We start from the raw sequence: 19,454 nt of genomic DNA on the forward strand, positions 1-19,454 counted from the left end.
AGTTTCATTAGGTGCTAGAGAAAACCCCCATTGAATGTAAAGAGACCACTGCCACCTTCAAGCGTCTGTGGGAAGTGAAAGGCCAGATTATCATCAGAGGAAAAGTGTAAAGAGAGGGGACTGGATTTGAACCCAAGGAAGAGATTCACACAGCATGAAAAGCAATGACTGAGCTTCTCATAGGGATGTGTAGATCTGAAGCATCTTTCCCACTTCAGGTTCGAAGATGCACATTCCTAGTTTCCCACAATGAACTGCAAACCATCCAACTCCATTTTAGCCTAGTTCAGCATGTTGTGTGAACTCAGTCCGACTAAGTCCATCAAGTAGTCCTGTAATGCCCCGGGAATTGCTGCAGCTAGGACTTTTCTCTCTGTTGAAAAGAATTCACCAGGTACTCCAAAAGGTGAGCATCACAATTGGAATAAAACCTTATTTTCTGTGATCTACCAGCTAGAGGATCTTCAGAACCAACTGGCGGAGACAGCAAATGAGAAAGAAAATCTTGGGAAGGAACTGGAGGTGCTACGAAGCCGTCTTTCATTGTTTGAGGTAATGAAGGAGTATTTGAGTGTCAAGACATTCCTCTAAGATGAGCTTGAGGTACGTTGCCTTGCTCAGATGGAGTGACTGGGCAAGCTGTCCAGCCATTTTATGGTCAGGTTAAAGCTGTGTACCACATCCTAGGAGAGACAAATGGACACCTGGCCTTTGCATAACATCATTTTCCAAAATAGTTGTCTTTTCCTTGAGTTGAACACAGTCGGTCTTGGTGTAGCTTCAGCTCTTATCCATAGCCCTTTGTCATAGACTCCCACTTTCTGGAAATCTCTCATCTAATCTTCTGTTTGTGCAGAATGAGAAGGAAAATACCAGCTATGATGTTGAAACTCTGCAGGATGAAGAGGGGGAGCTGCTAGAGTTTCCAGGTAAGGGTTGTTCTTCATCTCTCTGCAGAGTATATATTCAGAACTGAGCAAATCTTTATGTTAGGTATCCTCTAAATATTTTGGATTGTAACTTCCATCTCCCAGGGAGTAAGCTAATGATGTTGCACTTGACTGATTATTGCCATTAAGTTGGTGTTGACTCTTAGTGACCACATAGATCAATTTTCTCCATGACGATCTGTTGCTAACTTGGTCCTTTAGGTCTTCCTACGGTGCCCCCATCACCCCTGTGACAGAGTCCATCCCTCTTGCTGGTCATCTTCTTTTTCCTTCCACGTTTCCCAGCATCAGAGCCTTTGCAAAGAGCCGAGTCTTCGCATAATGTGTCCAAAGTAGGATAATCTGAGCCTGGTCATTTGTGCCTCAAGTGAGAACTCCTGAGTTTGATTTGTTCAATGATCCATTTCTTTGTTTTTTGCCTATTCATGGTATTCTCAAGAGTCTTCTCCAACACCAAAATTCAAAAGCCTTAATGCTATTCCTGTCCTGCTTCTTCAAAGTCCAGATGTCTTGCTTAGATTACTCCAATGCAGTGTTCATGGGGCTACCTCTAAAGATTGTCTGGAAACTGTAACTGGGGTAGAAACAGTTGCCTGATTATAAAATGGGACAGCTAGGTGTGAAAGCCCTGCATTGCACCACTCTACTGGGCCCCATTTAAGATGTTGACATTGGTTTATACCAGTGTTTCTCAACCTTGGCAAGTTTAAGATGTGTGGACTTCAGCTCCCAGAATTCCCCAGCCAGCTGGCCTACACAAAGCTCTAAATTATTTAGAATCCCAATACTTAAAAAAAAAATCTTCCCCAATGCCCTGCAAGCCATGGGGTAACATCAGCTGAGGAGTCCCTCCTCATGACTCCCCCGGTGGCATTGGCTCAAGCGGTGATGGTCAGCAGCATGGCCTTTTCAAGTGGCAGTCCCCAATTATGAAACTGTCTCCCAAGATATGTTCAGTTGCTTCCCGCGCTTCCTTCTTTCAAAAGACAGTAGAGGATGTGCATGTGCTTATAAGGCAGAGGGTTGTACCCAACACCAAGCTGGCTTTTCTTTGGTTTCTCTGTTTGTTCCAATGAACTGTGTCCATTTGTTACGTCTTGCTGCCTCAGGATGTGGGGCTGGCTGCCGTCTTGGCTGGCTTCACAAAAGGGTTGGGCCCGTCCATGGAAGTCCTGGGAGTCACGGGCGCTTGATGGCAGTGGGACCTCCTCTGAAGGCCATCTGCTGGGAGACTGGTGGGCATCCTTGGGCAGTTGGTGGGCCAGTGGGAGGACAGATCTCGGGACTAGATGGACCAAGGCCTCCTCCAGCACATCTAGTGTTCTTAGACTTGTTTTATTACAATGGTTTTAGTTAACTCACCCTAACCCTCTTCCTTATTCCTAGTCCCTCTGGGCTCCCCTCTTGGGAGGAGGACGAGGAGCGTGGAAATAAAACAAATAAACTAGCGACACGGTCTTGCCAGTCCCAGCAGTGCTGAACTCCTGGGTTGCCCGCAGTGATTTCTACAGGCAGCCGTGTCTTTCCTTCCGCTGGGGAAAAACCACGTTTGCCCTGAAACTTGTTCTGCGCACTAGCCTAGCTCAAAGGGGACCGGCAGCGTTTCTGAATACCTCCTAATGGGAATGCTTTTGTTCAGGGGGCATGCCTTCCCCTATGTTACCATTTAAGACTCAAGAAGCACTCCAAGGAACTCTGCCACAAGGTCAAAAAAGTCAAGATGGCAGCCATGACGAGATCGACGCCCTGCCCCTTTTTATGTCTTTCGCAATAAAAAAGACGTGGGGTTTCAGTCACACAGTTGTGGGCTCCATCTTGACTTTTTGACCCCCCAACACCCCTGAACAATCCCCTCCGGACAGGTTTTTTTCCCCCAATTAACAGTCAACTTTGCATACTGAGCATGTTAGGTCCGAGGGACCTGCAGTTTCCCCCCTTCAGGTTTCTTTCTGTAATCTGTTTTGCACTTCTTCAAGTCTAGGTGTTTTATTGCCCTTTATGTCTTAGTGACCACCTCCACTGAATATCTCAGTGGTGTACCTGAGGGGAAGACAGCACGTCCTTGTACTGTTAGCCTGGGGCAGCCTTCTCCACCAGCTTTAATCTATTGTTCTGGGTTTCTTCACTGTTTGGTTTCCTCTTGCTCTTCTTTTTAACAGTGGCTGAACTTCTTCTATCCAAAAAAAGCTTAAGTGCCTCTACTGAACATCTCCTAGCAACCCTGCAGGGCCAGATAGAGTCCCTGACCCAGAAGAACAGAAAGTTAATGGAAAAGATACGGGTAAATCACAGCTCTGCCCACCTGGCCATTTAGAAATCTAATTAGATGCTGTGGATGAATGTTACTTAGATCACCCAACTGTAAGTTATTGCAACATACGGATGGTGCCCACGCTCCCGTGGTTCCAAAAACCCTTTAAAACCTGGCTTTGGTCCCAGGCCTGGAGTTAATATGTTGGGGGGGCTGTTTTAATGGTTGTTTTTAGTCCAGGTGGTCTTGTTTCATTTGATTCATGCTTGCAATCGTTTTCATTATTATTACAGGCATTGTCGTTTAGTGACTGCCTTGCTTAGCAACCGTTTTCAGTTACGACAGTGATGAAATAGTAACCTTGTGACCAATCCTTGCATTTACGACCTTTGCAGGGCTGTAAAGCAAAGGAAAGCTGAAGTCAGATCATGTGCACAGTTGTGGTTTCACTTAGTAACCACTTCGCTTAACAGCCAGGTTGCTGATCTCAATTGTTGGAAGGGACCACAAAGAACGCCTAGTCCAGCCTCTACAGTGTGCAAGAAAACTAATTCAACCATTCATGAGAAGTGGCTGTCCAGCCTCTTCTTAACACCTCCAGAGATGGACAACCCACCAGCTCCACAGGAAGATTCTTCCACTGTGGTACAGATTCTACCATCTGGAAGCTTGCTCAATTGCTAAAAGAGGACGACCTGTATATTTTGTAAGCCGCCCAGTGTCCACTGGACTGGGTGGCTATATTAAATCTAATAAATAATAATGTTGTTATCTTATTTATTTATTTGCAACCTGCCACAATCAAACATCTTGCTCCCAGCAGCTAACCATCACCACCACCATCATTTTGCTGTTGTGGGTTGAGAAATTTCAGTGGACAGCATAACTTGAATCTGATTTCCTTTTGTTGAGATACCTTTGCAGATTTACTAGTAGCTTTGTAATCTTTTTAATTGTTAACATACCAGCAGAGCCTAATAGAAGATGGAGGAGAGAGATGATAGCCAAGTTCCAGTCCATCAAAGGAAGCCACAGGGAAGATGGTCAAGAACTCAACCGTGGGAAAGAACTCTTTCCCACAGACAGTAACCTGGACCAGAAATAACAATATACAAGTTGCAGCTACCTAGATTTCATATGAATATAAGGAAAGCTTCCAGATGGTAGAATCTGTACCACAGTGGAAGAATCTTCCTGTGGAGCTGGTGGGTTGTCCATCTCTGGAGGGTGTTAAGAAGAGGCTGGACAGCCACTTCTCATGAATGGTTGAATTAGTTTTCTTGCACACTGTAGAGGCTGGACTAGGCGTTCTTTGTGGTCCCTTCCAACTCTACTGTTCCATGATCCTATGAAAGTAGATATGGAACCATGTAAATGACATGGCTTCTAAACCTGGAACAGTTTCAGAAATGTGGTTGAAGCCCCATGAGGTTTTTTTTTAAAATCTTCGTTTAGCTAATCCAGTGAATCTGGACTCTCTCCCCAGTTAGATGGGAGGAAAATTCAGATCACTATTACATCCTAGATGTAGACATGAATTGCCAGTTACCAGCAAATTATTTTCTGGCAACAGCAACCATGATGAACCATCAGTGGTTCATCATGGATTCCTTGCAAACCACTAGCACAACACAATATGGTCTCCTGGAGTTGTAGCTATATGCAGTGGAGGGATCCTTTGGGCTGGAGACCCCCCCAAGGACAGAGCTTGGAATCTGCATGCAACACAGTTGGTCAGATTCTGCATTAAACTCTCCCCTGAACATTCTGTGGTTTTTTTCCTCTCTCTACCGTGTAACTTTCTGTTTTGTGCAGATTCTGGAGAAGTACGAGAAGGATGAGAGCGATGCTGACACTTCTGGGGACTTCATTCCTGTCATTTTGTATGACTCGCTCAGGTCAGAGTTTGAGAAGCTGAAAGAACAGCACATGGAGGCTCAGGAGGTTTTGAAGTCCCTTGAAGGCAACCCAACAGGTGGAACCTCTTGTAAACTCATCCCAGCAGAGGCTTATGAACAGCTGAAGGATGATTATGAGAAGCAAATAACAGCTCTTAAAGAAGCTTTGGAGAAGATCAGCTGCCCAGACAATCAGATCAGGAGGAACCAAGCAATGAAAAATAAAGCTGGCTTGGAACCGGGAGAAAAGAGCAAATTAAACCAGGTGACTAGAGAAGAGATGGAAGAGCTAGTGAATGAGTTAAGCAAGACCCAGGAGAAATATCAGGCAGCTTTAGCTGAAGTGAAGTTCCTTGAAGATCAGATTGAGCTGGGGATCCTGTCTGTGGAGGACAAAGAGGCTGCTGAGAGTTCCAGAACTGAACTCGAGACTGTGAAGGCTGCTTTGCATCAGACTCAAGAGGAGCTGGAGGAGCAAGATCAGAAGGTGAAGGATTTGGAGGGGCTGCTTGGGGCTCAGGAAGAAAGAGTTACCCAAGGCTGCTCCACTGAGGCATATGAGGAGATGAAAGCCACGCTTGCTGGCTCCTTGGATGTGGTGTCCAAGGAGAAGGAGGCGCTTCTAATGAGGTGTACCTCTGCGGAAACAGAACTAAGGGAACTGAGAGACTCCTTGGGGAAGAAAAGCCACGAGATGCCTGAAGGAAGTTCTTCAGTCAGCCAGGCCCTTCAGGAGGAGACTGGCAAATTGCGAGAGCAGCTGGAGGCCATGACAAAGCAATACGAAGAAGTGAAGGCTCACGTGGAGCAGCTCCGAGAAGGGCGGGAGAAACTGGAAGAGGAGCTTCAAGCCACAAAGGAGAGGCTGGCTTCCCAGTATATCTCTAGGCTGGAGCATGAAGACCTGGTGGGGAAATTGAAGGCTTCCCTCTCAGATGCTGAAAAGAGGTTACTGGAGATGAAAGAGAAATATAGTTCAACCCAGACTGAGCTAGTAGAACTGCAGAAGACAACAGAGAGCTACAGGCAAGAGTCCGTGCCCCTGGCAGAGCATGCTCGTGCCAAGGAAGCCTTGGAGGGCACCCTGTGGGAGCTGAAGGCCAAGGTCAAGCTGTTGGAACAGGAGCTCAAAGTTAAAGCCCAGGAGGCCTCACACCTCCAGGCGGAGCTGGACAAGGTCCATCAAGGCTCAGTGTCCAAGGAATCTCACGAACAGCTGAGGGCAAGCCTGCAGGGTGAAATCGATGTGCTGAACGTGAAGCTGAGTGACCTGGGGTGCAAGCACGAACGCACCTGCGCAGAAGTCTTCCAGGTGCAGCGGGAGGCTCTCTTCATGAAGAGCGAGAAGCACGCGGCCGAGGCTCAGTTAGCGGCAGCCGAGAAGCAGCTGCAGAGCTTGCGGGATGAGTCTGAACGCCTCCAGGAGCTGCACAGCCACATTGAGGACTCAGCCAAGCTGGTCAGGGAAAAGGACAAGAAGGTGAGCCTTGGGGAGGTGAAAGCCTCTGCCACAGGAGGTGGTCTTTTTGTTCATCTGAAATGGGGCTCTCAGACTCGTCCTATCTTTCCAGGGTTGAAAAATTATCTTCGTCGCTATCTCCCATGCATTGGTAAACCAATAATTCTTCATATAGTATTAGATTGTATGTTTTGGGTGTAGCTTAAGAGCCTATTCATATGACTTTGGAATACCATATAAACATGTTAATGATCCTCCAGCCAAATTCTTGGAATAGCTTATGGGGAAGGGCTCCAGCATTCATATTACATTCCAGCTTACTGGAATTGGTATTAAATAATAGTTTGACAGAACTGGCGTGCTCCAGGCCCCACTGTTACCTTTTGGTGACCCAGGAAGTGCATCTTCTGTGTTATGGCAGAACACCATTCCACCTAGGATTCATACAGCCCCATCCTTGTTTAAGCAAGCCCTTAATACCTGGCTCCATCCCCAGGCCCTGGGTTTGAGTGGGTGGGAGACCCCTTGTGGGATGTTCCGGTTGTTTAATTGATTGTTGATTTTCTCCGGACTTTTCTTTTGGGTGATATATTCTGTGTTTTGTTGTGTTTTATTGTTACATTTTGTAAGCCGCCCAGTTGTACAGATTGGAGCAGCCTAAAAAACAAATCAAATCAAATCAATCAATCAATCAAACAATATAGACTGAATACAGGATTGAGCAGTATGAAAGAAATGCACTGAGGTAGCTTGGTCGCATAGAGACAATAAATGAGGATTGAATCCGAAAATAAATATGTCAAGGAAGAGTGAATGGGTTGAGAGGAGATGAGAAAGTCATGGTTGTCAAGGAGAAGTGAGAAATCTAAAGATCAAAAGGTAGAGTATGAAATTGTGGAGGGATGTGGTGGAAGGAAGGATAGTTTGCTAGGAGAAAGATACAGTGGATGGTGTTGGTGTAAACTGGAGTTAGCCGTATTTCCTTCTCTTTTTCTTATCCCAGGCCTTAATTCATTTGGCGTACTATTTCTTACTCCTTTTCTGGCTTTGCATAATATTGCTTACCTCAAAAGGATATGTATGTATGCAAAGATATATGTATGCCCACGTGTTGCTTACTGGATGTGAAAATGATGGTTGCCCAGGTGTCACCTCTTTCCCATTCCTCCTCGGCAGATCACAGAGCTCTCGAAAGAAGTCTTCAAACTGAAAGAAGCTCTGAAGGACCTTTCAGAGCTCTCCAGTGGTGCTTCCCCTAAAGGGTTCTTCTCACCAAAGGCAGAGAGTGAGCTGGAAGTAGCCACCTTCCAGAGCAGAATTAAAGATCTGGAGCAGCAGTTGGTTGTGAGTATCATGCAAAGGGGGGAGTGGGAGAAAAGGAGAGGAGAGACTCTAAGGGCTGTTTTATGAGGATCCATCAAGCCCAACCGTCTGGTTCTCCCATCTGAGATGGATCAGAAGTTCCTTGGAAAATGGACAAGGAGCCTATCCAGGAAAATCCCGCCTCCAGATGAGATGGAGGTGACACGTTTCCATGTGTTTGCCCAGTCCTTTTAACAACTTGATGGTACATAATCAATCAATCAATCAATCAATCAATCAATCAAAACCTCTTGGCCATCAGTACACCTTGCTAACTGGTCACATGCCATGGGAAATTCTTCCTTTTATCCATCCCAAAACTCCTGAGATTCAAAGCACAGTGTCTGCTATAAACACATCAGGCGATCATGATGACCTTGTAGAAACCGCCAAATCAGGGGAACCCCTCCATGATGACACGTAACAATTTAGAGGCCTTGCGCTAAGCATCTTGTAACTGATTCCAAAGGACCCAGCTTAATTTATGGATGCTCTGATTGATTGATTGATTGATTGATTGATTTACCTCTCCCCAGGAAAATTCTTGGACTCTGACAGTCCTAAAATGGGAAAACAGTTACAACTGCAGAATTAATCAAACATGGGGTAGGTCTTTTTTATAGAAAAGATATGGTATTCTATAGTGGTGGTAATAAATATTATTTTCATAGAATACGCATTCCTATGGAGAAGACCTGAATACGTATTCATCCGGATAAGAGGCATGGCTTGCAGAAACAAAGAGCTCCCAAACCATGGTGTCCACAAGATCTTGCTCCTTTGGTCAGCAAGATGGAAGCAGCCTTGTGGCATTGCATTGCAAGATTTTTAATGTATTTATTAAGCCTATTTATATGGCCACCTATCTTAAGCAATTCTGGGCAGCTGATAAAACAGCTTGAATGAACACAGGATAAAAGAGACAAAATTAACCCACTAAAAGCGTAGTTGAGGAACTAACCGCCCGGTCTCAACGCCTGGGGATCAGGACCATCTGAATCTCTGGTGGGGGAATCTGTTCCATAGGACAGGGATCCCGAGAGAGAAGGCCCATTTCCTTTTTTTTTTTTTTTTGTATATCATTTTTATTAATTTTGATTATAATAGTAAAACTGAATACAAACTAAACTTAAAGAAAAGAAAATGGAAGGAGTGAAAGTGCAAAGGAAAAGAAGAAAGAAAGAAAGAAAGAAAGAAAGAAAGAAAGAAAGAAAGAAAGAAAGAAAGAAAGAAAGAAAGAAAGAAAGAAAGAAGCGACTTCCAACCTTCATCACAACAAATTTAGTGACTCTTCACCCCCTTTAAAGTTACAAACATTTATCTCTTCATCCCATATCCCATTTCTTATCTATAAACAAATCCATGAAACATCATCTTTTCAGTCCTGGCATCAGCAGAAAGTCAATAAAGGGTTGCCAGAAGTAACAACGTATTTTGTTTTAGTCAAATAAACCTTTTATTGATCAAATAAACCAATTTTATATTCCGTCCTTTTTCTTCTAACAGTCTTAATCTTTAGTTCATTCAAATATTGTCATAGGATTTGATTTCTCTTCATTTCTTCTTTGTCTTCAAGCCTCTTTAACAAGCCTCTTTTGTAAATCCAATAGGAAAAAATTATCCAGGTCACTCTCGGTTTGTCATTTGTATTTCCCTTTTAAATTTTAAAACCCTAGCCAGTTTCTTTTGTAGATCCAGTGAAACATCCTTTTCTCTGTCATTCCCTTGGGCTGTCAGTTGTAAATCCACTTTTGATACCATCTCTATCTTGTCAGATAAAATTTGTTCTACATCTGACATTTCTTCAGTAACATCTTTTGGACATAGTCTATCCATAGAAGCAGACATCATTACTGACATTGTTGATATTGTGGCTACTATTGTCTGATTCCATTCTTCAAACATCTCCTTCAGTATTTTTATTGTTATAATGTTGTGCATCATTTTATAATGATATATCTTTGTATATCTTTTCTCTACCTAAAATCTTTAGTCACCTCTAGTGTCCAGTTTTTGAAATCATAAAATTGCTTATCTTTGTTTTGTCTTGTAAAAACCAAAGCGGGATCTGTTTCCCACAAGAACCTGTTGGTTCTTTATATTTAATTCTAAAATCTTACTGTCGATATTCCAATTTTATCTGGATCCTTAGTCCATTTATAACTTCTAAGATCAACATCTTATTCAGCTTTTTGCTGTTTATTCTTTAAGTCCTTCAGCTGGTAATTAATTTTTCTTTTGTTCAGGGCTGAAGCTAAACTCACCCAGCGACTTTTCAAACCTGAAAAGGTCTCTAATAGCTTAGAAGTAGTTAATGAGCAATTTCTGAAAGTGATTAGAAAGTGAGGTTTACAAACTTGTGTCCTTCGAAAGGCTCCATGGTGGTTGCAAGCAAGGTGGCTGACCCCTTCGTCTCTCAGCGCCCAAACCCATGGAAAACTGATGTCCTGTGGTCTCCTCATGAGGAGCAGCCATCTGGAGTCCACGTGGGCAATTTTCCGTCCTCTCCTTATCTGGAGAGGTTCCAAGGAACCCCTCTACTTACCGGTTCTTTGGTCTTTGCCATGGTCAAAGCAGAGCCATCTTCAGTTCACCATGCCTCCCTGGAAGTCCAGAGAAGACCCACTTTCTGAGTCTCACCAAGCTGCTTTATGGAGGGGTCCTGGAATATGCCACCCTTCCACATCTGATGGGACCTCCCTCTTTGGGGCCAGCATCCAAACTCATGATGCAGTTACAAAAGGGGGCAGCCCTTTGTGACACCCCCCCCTTCGCCCTTACTCCCCTGCTGCTGCTTCCCCCAGCCACCCCCTCTCCTGAAAGAGGAGAATTCTGCATTCTTTTAAACCTACAGTAGAAAGGGAAGGGGCTGGTCTGAGGCTCAGAACAAGTAGGATTGATCAGTTAATACTGGTACTGTGGACAGATGTTATTAATCCTTTGGAATTTCCAGGGAAAAGGGAAGTCCAAGGAAAGGGGAACAGGCATATTACCTATTTTGGACTATGATCATGAAATTACCTTTACAGTCTTTAATCATTTTTCCTTGATAAGCTGGGAGCTCTGTAAATTCCTGGGCCAAGGAATAAATGAATAATTCGTATTAGATCATCCCCATCTTGTGGTCTAACTGGAACACTGCATCTTGTTTTAGAACTCCCCTGCCCCCCCCCCATTTTAAACTCTTTTTTTTAATCATGGCAGCTGTGGCTTTCTTTCTTTCAAGAGAATGGTTGCATGTCTTTATTTATTTATTTATTTATTTATTTATTTATTATTGGTAAGTATAACAACCAGAGGATATGATGAAGAACGACCAAAAATATAACAGTGCTAATAAAATCAGAAAAGAATATACAGAATAGTGAATAAATGAGTGACATCTGTAGAACCTAAAAATATATCCATAAAATGTTAATATAGAACTAGCTTCCTCCTTTAACATATTATTAAATCTAGCCATATAATCATCTATCGCTCCATCTTCTCAGTTGTGGTACAATATGTTATTTCAATACAATGATATTTATATAATATACTTAGATTCTTAACATTCTATTATTCAGGTGCCTTAGGGTATTAAATGTAGATAAGAGAAAAGGAAAAAAAGTGGATATTCTATCAATATTAATTACAGTTTCGGATATTAATGTTACAAGCGTTATAATTATTTGACTTTTCTTCAAAATTAAATATAATGAAACAAAAACTTGAAAGAAGAGCAGACATCAAATTATTTGTTTTACAAACTGCATGTTAATATTTGAAGTTAAAAAGAGGTTGTATATATATGTACATATTTTATTATGGTCCAAGGCCAGAAACAGAGAATCCTGCTAAAGCCAATAAAATTAAACAAAACATTGAATAGAATTACAGGTCGTCCTCACTTAATGACCCCAATTTTCAATAGAAAATTGGTCGTTAACCGGGTTGGTCATTAAGCGAGGCATCATGTGTCTGCACCCGATTTTGCAACCTTTTTGCAGTGGTTCTTAAGCAAATCACAGAAGTTGTTAAGTGAATCACATGGTTCCCTATTGACTTTGCTTGGGGAAAGCCAGCTGGGAAGGTCGCAAATGGCACTCACATGACCCCAGGACGCTGTACCCTTTGTAAGAGCGAGCTGGTTGCCAAGTGCCCAGATCGCGATCACATGATCGCAGGATGCTGGGATGGTCGTAACTTTGGGCACCAGTTGTAAGTAACTTTTTTCAGCACTGTTGTATATTTGAATGGTCACTAAATGAATGGTCATTAGGTGAGGACTACCTGTATTGTTTTTCAAAAAGGGGACTTCAACATGCAATGTCATGGAGAAGGGTTTTTAAATACAGTTTTATTTTTCTAAAAATTTTATACATACACAATTAACAAAATAATCTTTAAACTTGAAAACAATCTTTAAAAAATTAGAAAAGAAACAACCCCACACAAAGTAAAAATACAAACTAAGAAATGAAAAATAGAAAAAGAAATCAACCTTCTATTTTATAATTATCAATAGTCAGTGGTTTACTAATAAATACACTACTATACTATAATCAGTACAAAATATTACTGTAAAATATCACAGCATCTCTGCCATAATAACACATATTGCTGCATCCTTTGATTAGTAGAAAACTACGTCATGGAGAAGGTGGTCAAAACTTGTTCTCTCTTGTTCCCAAGTGAAGGACACTGAATAATGGATTTAAGTTACAGCAGTGTTTCTCAACCTTGGCAACTTTAAGATATGTGGACTTCATTTTCCAGAATTCTGACTTCTGAAGTCTGCATATCTTAAAGTTGCTAAGGTTAAGAAACACTGAGTTACAGGAAGGCAGACGGACTGAATGTTAGAAAGAACTTCCTAACTGTAAGGGTAGCTCAACAGAGATATCACTGATCCAGAGAGGAGGTGAGATCCTCCTTAGTGGATGTCTTCAAGATGAGGCTGGACAGTCTGGGATGGTTCATTTTGGATTCTGGAGCTCAGGAAGGAGCTGGACTCCATAGCTTTGAGGGCCCTGCAGCTCTAGGATTCTGTGATCTGCTTGCGGGTGATAGCACCTCAGGCTGAAGAGAAGTTTCCATGCATTAGGAAACCAAATTGGGAAACAAGTTACATCTGTGGGGAGTAAGGAAGATGGCCTTGATGGAGAAATGCAGGACCCGTTACCTTGGCAAAAGGGGCTGAAACATTTTTTAAGTCCAGAACAGCCAGATACCATTTGGAAGTGGCTCAGACAGACACCTCCCTGATTCACGGGCGTATAAGAAGGGGAAGGAAGTAGAGCACGATCAGACTTGCAAGATTCTGTTATTACAATCACAATAAAAGTAGTCCTAGCCTTCTGGTGGAGTTGATTTCCTGGTCTGGTCTTCCTGGTGGGACTGACAATTACACCAAATCCAGAGGTTATGAGAGCCTGAGAGGTGAGTAGTTGGAGAACGTTATCTCTTGGAAGTACCTGATCCTGCTGATTCTGTAAGTTGCACCTATTAGGTACCTTCAGTGCAGTTACTCTGCAGAGTAACAAAAATGAGTAGCAAACTGCCCTGTTTTTAGGTGAAGAAGGGCAATGCCAGAGTCCCCACTTTGAAGCTGATTGGTACCTTGTTGTGGTTAGCTAAATGCCTCTGAAAAAGCCAACATCCTGTAGGGAATTTTAAAATCAACTCCCAGTTTCTTTGTATGACCGATAGTAGCTAATTGGGAATTGCATTACTAGCTTAATGACAAGCTCACACGGTCAGTTCAGTGAGGGTTGTAAACGGGCAGACAGATGGAGCTACAAGAAGTTCCTAAGGCAAGAAAAAGTTTGGAGATGTCGGTGCTCACAATGACTTCCAGCTGAAATAGTCCTAACTGAGCCAGCAAAGACGCGTTTCAGCTGTTTTCTCTTTTGTGCCAGGAGGCTGAGCGACGCCATAGCAATATCATTTCTTTGTACAGAGGACACCTTCTCTATGCTATCCAGGTGAGTTAGCCCAGGCCTTCGTTCCTGACAGAGAGTTGGCAGGTGGCGGGAAAGGGGGATAAATCTGGAATCCGTTTGCAGCACAGCCTATCGGCAAGTTGTCCTCTACAGGTTCTTCTTGGAATGGATGGTGAGGATAATCCATAGATACTCTTGTCTCTATGGGACTTCTGTGGGGTGGGGGGAGCAGAGGAACTGCCGATCGAGTGTGGAGAGACTGCTAGTGACTAGGACCCAGCTCGTGTGCCTGAACGTGAATGCGTGTGTGCGCAGGTGTCGCCTGAACATCTACTTGGGGTTTCAAATGATGTCCTCTTTTTTCTTGATATGCTGGCCAAGTAAGACTGGTGTGCTGCCAAAATTACACGCCTGTTTCCCATCCTCACCCTCTCTTCCCCTCCCACTTTCCCCTCCTCACTGCTTTCCTCGTGACTGCTCAGGGCCGGTCCAGATGCGGCTGTTGGTGGGGGGAAGGCCAGTCCCCGCACCTGGGTTCTTGGAAGGAAGGGGCGGGACGGCCGAGTGGAGTGGACTCGTCACGAGATTTCCGGGAGGTTGGAAGGTCCTTTCGTATGTCCGTCGGTGCTTGGAGTGCATGTCTGTGTGCTTAAGCATGTTGCGTGTGGGAGCGTTGCGACTTGTGTCTGTCTCGTGTCCCTTCTTGTTGCATGGCAGCGGTGGGGAGGGGGGCTCTTGGGAAGGTCTGAAATCAACTTTGGTCCTCAAGGTTTGGAAGCAGATTTGTCCATGGCTTATGGTTTTTGGAGCTTAGGAATGGGGCAGGGTCTCAGGCCCAGGAAACCACGCTCCTGTGGGGCGTCGGAGGGAAGGCGGCTCATTTTCTTTCATTTGCTGTGCTAAAGAAATGTCCCACCGGAAGTAGTCACCTGAAGGAAGCGTGATGGAAATAAGCAAATGATTTTAATGGGGCCAAGGAGCGTTTAAAATACAAGCCAGGCTCACATCTTCTGCTAAGCAGGGGCATCTGATGGTGGTTGCAACTGTGCAACGGGTGCAGCACGTGCAAAAAAGGCTTTGATCACACAGTCACAGCCACCATATCTGACTTTTTTGAACCCCCTGGAGACACCCCTGTTGCTAAACCATAATATGGTGGGGTATGTGTTTAATGTGACGTACGGCTTAGCGTTATGTCTGAATTGACCCGCTATGGATTAATTAACAAACCATGATCCAAACAAATTGAGCCTTAATACAGTGTGAGAGTCCAGCCATGGACTGTGCCCAGTGGGACGTAGTGATTAAGTGTTGGACTAAAATTGGGGTCCAGGTCCCCCCCTTTAGCCATGGAAGCTCTCTGGGGGATTTCGGGCCAGCCACTCTCTCTCTGCACAACATAGTTTACCAGGCGATTATTGTGGGGATAAAATGAAAGAAGATCTCTGCGTAGCCTACCATGAGCTTTCAGGGAAAAAATGGAATATAAACGCGGTTATACACGCATATACACATATGTATGTATCCGTGTGTGTGTGTGTGTGTCTGCGTATACACGCACACACACACATACACATGTAACCGTGCTTGTTCCAAAGCTGCTTTGTGTATAGCTGCCTGTCCCTGATCAATAACATGTCCAAGTTAGCCTAACATCCCTGTTCAACCAATACAACTTTGCGTAAGGAATGAGTTCCCCTTACTCCTTGAGCACATTGCAGGGGTTCAGTTTATGGTGACCCTTCATACCGCCCCGCTAGGAATAAACTACGCAGCCCGATGTCCAACTAGTCAGCGTAAGAGCCTCTGAGCAAGATGGAGCGTTCCAGGTTCGATTCCCCACCGAGTCCTGAAGTCTTTCCCGCCCATTCCCGGACCACGTTCTTCTCTTTCCAGCCAGACCTAAAGTATGAACAGAAAAATGTGTTTTCTGCAATCCTCTAGAACAACGTTTCTCAACCTTGGCAACTTTAAGATGTGTGGACGTCCACTCCCAGAATTCCCCAGCCAGCCATGCTTTTCTTTCTGGGGGTTTCTTTTCCCCGCTCTCCCCTTGCAGGGACAGATTTGGGCCAGGGAAAAGCCATACCCGCCCAAGTGCCAGGCCGAACGCTGAAGGAAGACCTCCAGATGCTCATGAACTCATCCCTTCCTTCCTTCCCTTCCAGGGCCACATGGATGAGGACGTCCAAAAAATCCTCTTCCAGATTTTGAAGATACAGAGGCTCCAGGAGCAAGGGAGATGAGCCCAGGCGATGGATCGCAGACTCGACCGGGGTGGGGTGGGCAGGCTGGGCATTTCCTTGGGGGAGAAGGACATCAAGGTCACATCAACCATCCAGCCCAACGGTGAGCCAGGAAGGGAGCAGACCAGCTCTAACCCAATGCCTTTGAATTGCTCCACAGCAGGCAGGAAACTTCACCTTTAAATGTCCATGTTGGGCAAAGCACTACTGGTTGAACTTCTGCCTGCCATAACAATGTTAAAGGCTACAGGGTCATTGCAGGGGGGAAAAAAAGAGTCAAAAGAGAGATGAAAGACCTGGAGTGGGACAGGGGCATGATCCCTAGTGGCCGGCTGTTTATTTCCAAGAGCCACTGGGGCTGACGGCAAAGACCCGGGAGCCAATTCTTCCTTTCCCATGAAACGTACTGGGGAAAGGCCAGCCGTTCTCTCTGACCGTGGACTGCCTACGAGGTTGTTGTTTGGGTAAAGCGTGGAGAAATACGTAGCTTTGGGTTCTGTACCGGGGTGTGTGTGAGTGTGTGTTAAATAGTTGAGTTGGGGGTTATGCACACCTGCATAATCGAAGCCTCGCCTCTTTTTAACGTGTTTTGTAACACATGCAAAAAAGGAGCGGGGCCGCCCTGTTGGCTTTTTTGACCCCCGGCATCCCTGCTCTGCACAGAAGCAGCGGGATAGAAATGTGGTAAGTACGTTTTTAAGACAGAGAAGGAACAGAAGTCGTTGTTGGGAGTCTGGGGGCTGAAAGGAGGTCAGTGTATGTGCTGCAATCTTAGAGAGAGTGAACAACCCGCAGGATGCAAATACTCAATTTGTTTAAATTCTAAACAATTAATCATTGTTAATGGTTCAGCAACATTTTTTTTAAAACTGAAACAGCTGGGATGAAATGCCGAAAGCCAGGAAAACTTTTAGTACCCAGGAAAACTGGGGTTGTAGTCTTCCATAATATTAGCCTTTCTCTTGACCTGAATGAATATCATAATTTCTGCTGAAAAGTGAAAAGAATTTATTCCTGCGCTCAGCAGAGAGTTGGACCGGATGTTCTCCAGAGTTCCTTCCATTCTGTGATTGGGGTGTCCGCCGGGCATGGTTAAAAAAAAAATCGAGATGGGGTCACAGCAGTGTGATTGAAGCTCTGCCTGTTTTTTTAATGTATGTCAAGGCTTCCATCTTGACCTTTCTGACCACACCCTGGGGACCCCCTCGATGCTGTGGCCAACCTACTTGCTTCCTTGATCAATTCTATACAGGCTTCAAAATGACATTCTTCTGGACGCAGTTTTTAAAGGTGTGTTTTAAGATAACCACAGATCGCAAGGCAAGGATATGAAGGTAGGCGCGTAAAGTTAGGGTGGGGGGATTCGATCGTAGGGATGAGTGAACTCGGTGGCGCCATTGGTCAAATTATGTTGACCACAGGGCTTGCTGGGATTTTTAAGGAAGAGGTTCCAATCTACGGCCTTTGCAAGCATTTCTGAGATTTGCAAACCAAGATTAGAGATTTAAGTTCTGTTTTTGCTGTAGAACAGTTCCTCAACCTTGGCAACTTTAAGATGTGTGGACATCAACTCCCAGAATTCCCCAGGGCTGGCTGGGGAATTCTGGGAGTTGAAGTCCACACATCTTAAAGCTGCCAAGGCAGAGAAACACTGCTATAGAGCAATGCTGTACGTGCAGCCTTGCTTGAAATCTGAAGGGGAAAAAACCAGTCATTGGACTATGCACAGGTTGGATGACGCCCCTTCCAGCTCTCTTCACCTTTTACGATCACATAGATTTTAGAAGCAAACCTGCAACAAGAACTCCACAATTGCACATCACTGTTAAAAGCAAAAGTTGCATAGAGGAATCGAGCTGTGGATCTGGGGCTGTGTGTGTCTCAAAGACCGAAACGATGAATACAGGAGCTGCAGCTGGGTCATTTTTGCTAAGGATGCCAAGTTTATGGCCTGACTTTGCTTCTGTGCATTCATAAGAAGCTTGATGCGGACAAATAAATACAGTTCTCATTTAGCAACTGCCTCGTTTAGCGATCGTTCGCAGTTATGGCAGTGATGAAAAAGTAACTTTGCAACCCATCCTCGCTTTGATGACCTTCGCAGGTCTGTAAAGCAAAGGAGAGCTGAAGTCAGATCATAAGCATAGTTGTGGCTTCACTTAGTGACCGCTTCACTTAACAACCAAGTTGCCAGTCCCAATCGTGGTCACTAAACAAGGACTAACCTGTACAGGGTTTTTAGAGAAAGTGTTTTCTGCTGACTATCCACATTGGAAACCTCCCTTGGACGTCAGGGAACTCAGCCCATTCAAGATGTTAAGGTGACCTTGTTTTTGCATTTAAGCCAGAGTGTGTAAAGTCTGTTGCCTCAAGGGCCACCCTGGGCTCAGGGTAGCCTAAGGAAACTGGACTTCAATGGTGGCTGGGGCCAGAGGACATTTCTGGCGGGGCTTTCGGGAGTTTTAAGGGGTGACATGGCTTTCTTAAGCATCTTTAAGTCTTAAGGCACCAAAGGTTTGGAATTTTTGGCTCCAGCAATTCTGGGAGGGCACAAAAGGAATGTTAGCAGCCCACCCTTTTTCCTACCACCCGTTCAGAAGATAAAAACCCTGCGGTTTGAAGCAGGACGCAGAAAGGCACTCTCTGTCTCTTACTTGGCTTCTGGACTGGTGGGGGCATCCTAAGACAGAGGAACAGGGGAGCAGGCTTGGCTAATATGAACATTCGCTGTGTGGAAAATTCACTGTGTTGCTGCCTCTCTTTCCACGATCCACACCAATAAAGCATCTGTGTTCGCTCTGTTTAGAACGTCAACTGTTTTCAAAATCTGACAGATTGATGGGTCTGTTTTTGACAGTTCTGTGACTGACAAAAGCTTCAGTGGGTGCCCGTTGTTAGCAAAAAGAAGCTCCCTGCTAGATGCCACGGGGGGAGGAGGGAGGAAAGACACAGGAAAGTGCACTTCTGCCTGTTGAAGGCCGCAGCGGGGCATCCTCGAAAAGCAGGAAGGTTCACAAAAATATCCCTGTAGCAGAGGACAGACAAAACCAAATAGCCTCCTTTTTACTTTCTCACTCTTTTCATTTGTGCTGTTCCTGCCCAGTTCTGATTGCCCCATTTGAAAAGGGACATTATGTTGCTGGAAAAAGCCCAGAAGATGCCAGCCAAAATGATTGGGGGGCTCAAACATCTTCCCTAGGAGCAAAGGCTAAAATATTTGGGACTCTTTAACATGGAAAAAAAGCACAAGAGGAGGAATATGATTGAGGGGTATGAAATCCTCCAGGGTCTGGTGAACATGGATGGGGGTAAGTTCTTCTCCCCAAACACCAGGACAAGGGGACACTACTATGAAGGAGACTTA

At 44.6% G+C, this 19,454-nt stretch overlaps 1 protein-coding gene across 2 annotated transcripts in view; it reads left to right on the top strand.

Annotated features, from left to right (window-relative positions):
• The window catches only part of ANKRD24 (ankyrin repeat domain 24), a 42,140-nt gene extending 23,400 nt beyond the window's left edge, over positions 1 to 18,740 (top strand). For both annotated transcript variants that reach the window (XM_025170640.2, XM_088149310.1), the window contains 7 exons: positions 454 to 552; positions 857 to 929; positions 3,110 to 3,231; positions 5,017 to 6,579; positions 7,735 to 7,902; positions 13,821 to 13,886; positions 16,013 to 18,740. In XM_025170640.2, the coding sequence (XP_025026408.1) occupies positions 454 to 552; positions 857 to 929; positions 3,110 to 3,231; positions 5,017 to 6,579; positions 7,735 to 7,902; positions 13,821 to 13,886; positions 16,013 to 16,090 (2,169 nt within the window). In that variant the 3' untranslated portion in view covers positions 16,091 to 18,740. The remainder of the gene's footprint in view (positions 1 to 453; positions 553 to 856; positions 930 to 3,109; positions 3,232 to 5,016; positions 6,580 to 7,734; positions 7,903 to 13,820; positions 13,887 to 16,012) is intronic.
• The last annotated feature ends 714 nt before the right edge of the window (positions 18,741 to 19,454 follow it).

The sequence above is a fragment of the Python bivittatus genome, unplaced genomic scaffold (genome assembly GCF_059951505.1).
Source record: "Python bivittatus isolate LINGU-HERP-01145 unplaced genomic scaffold, Pbiv_v1 ctg000580_np1212, whole genome shotgun sequence".
Lineage (NCBI taxonomy): Eukaryota > Metazoa > Chordata > Lepidosauria > Squamata > Pythonidae > Python > Python bivittatus.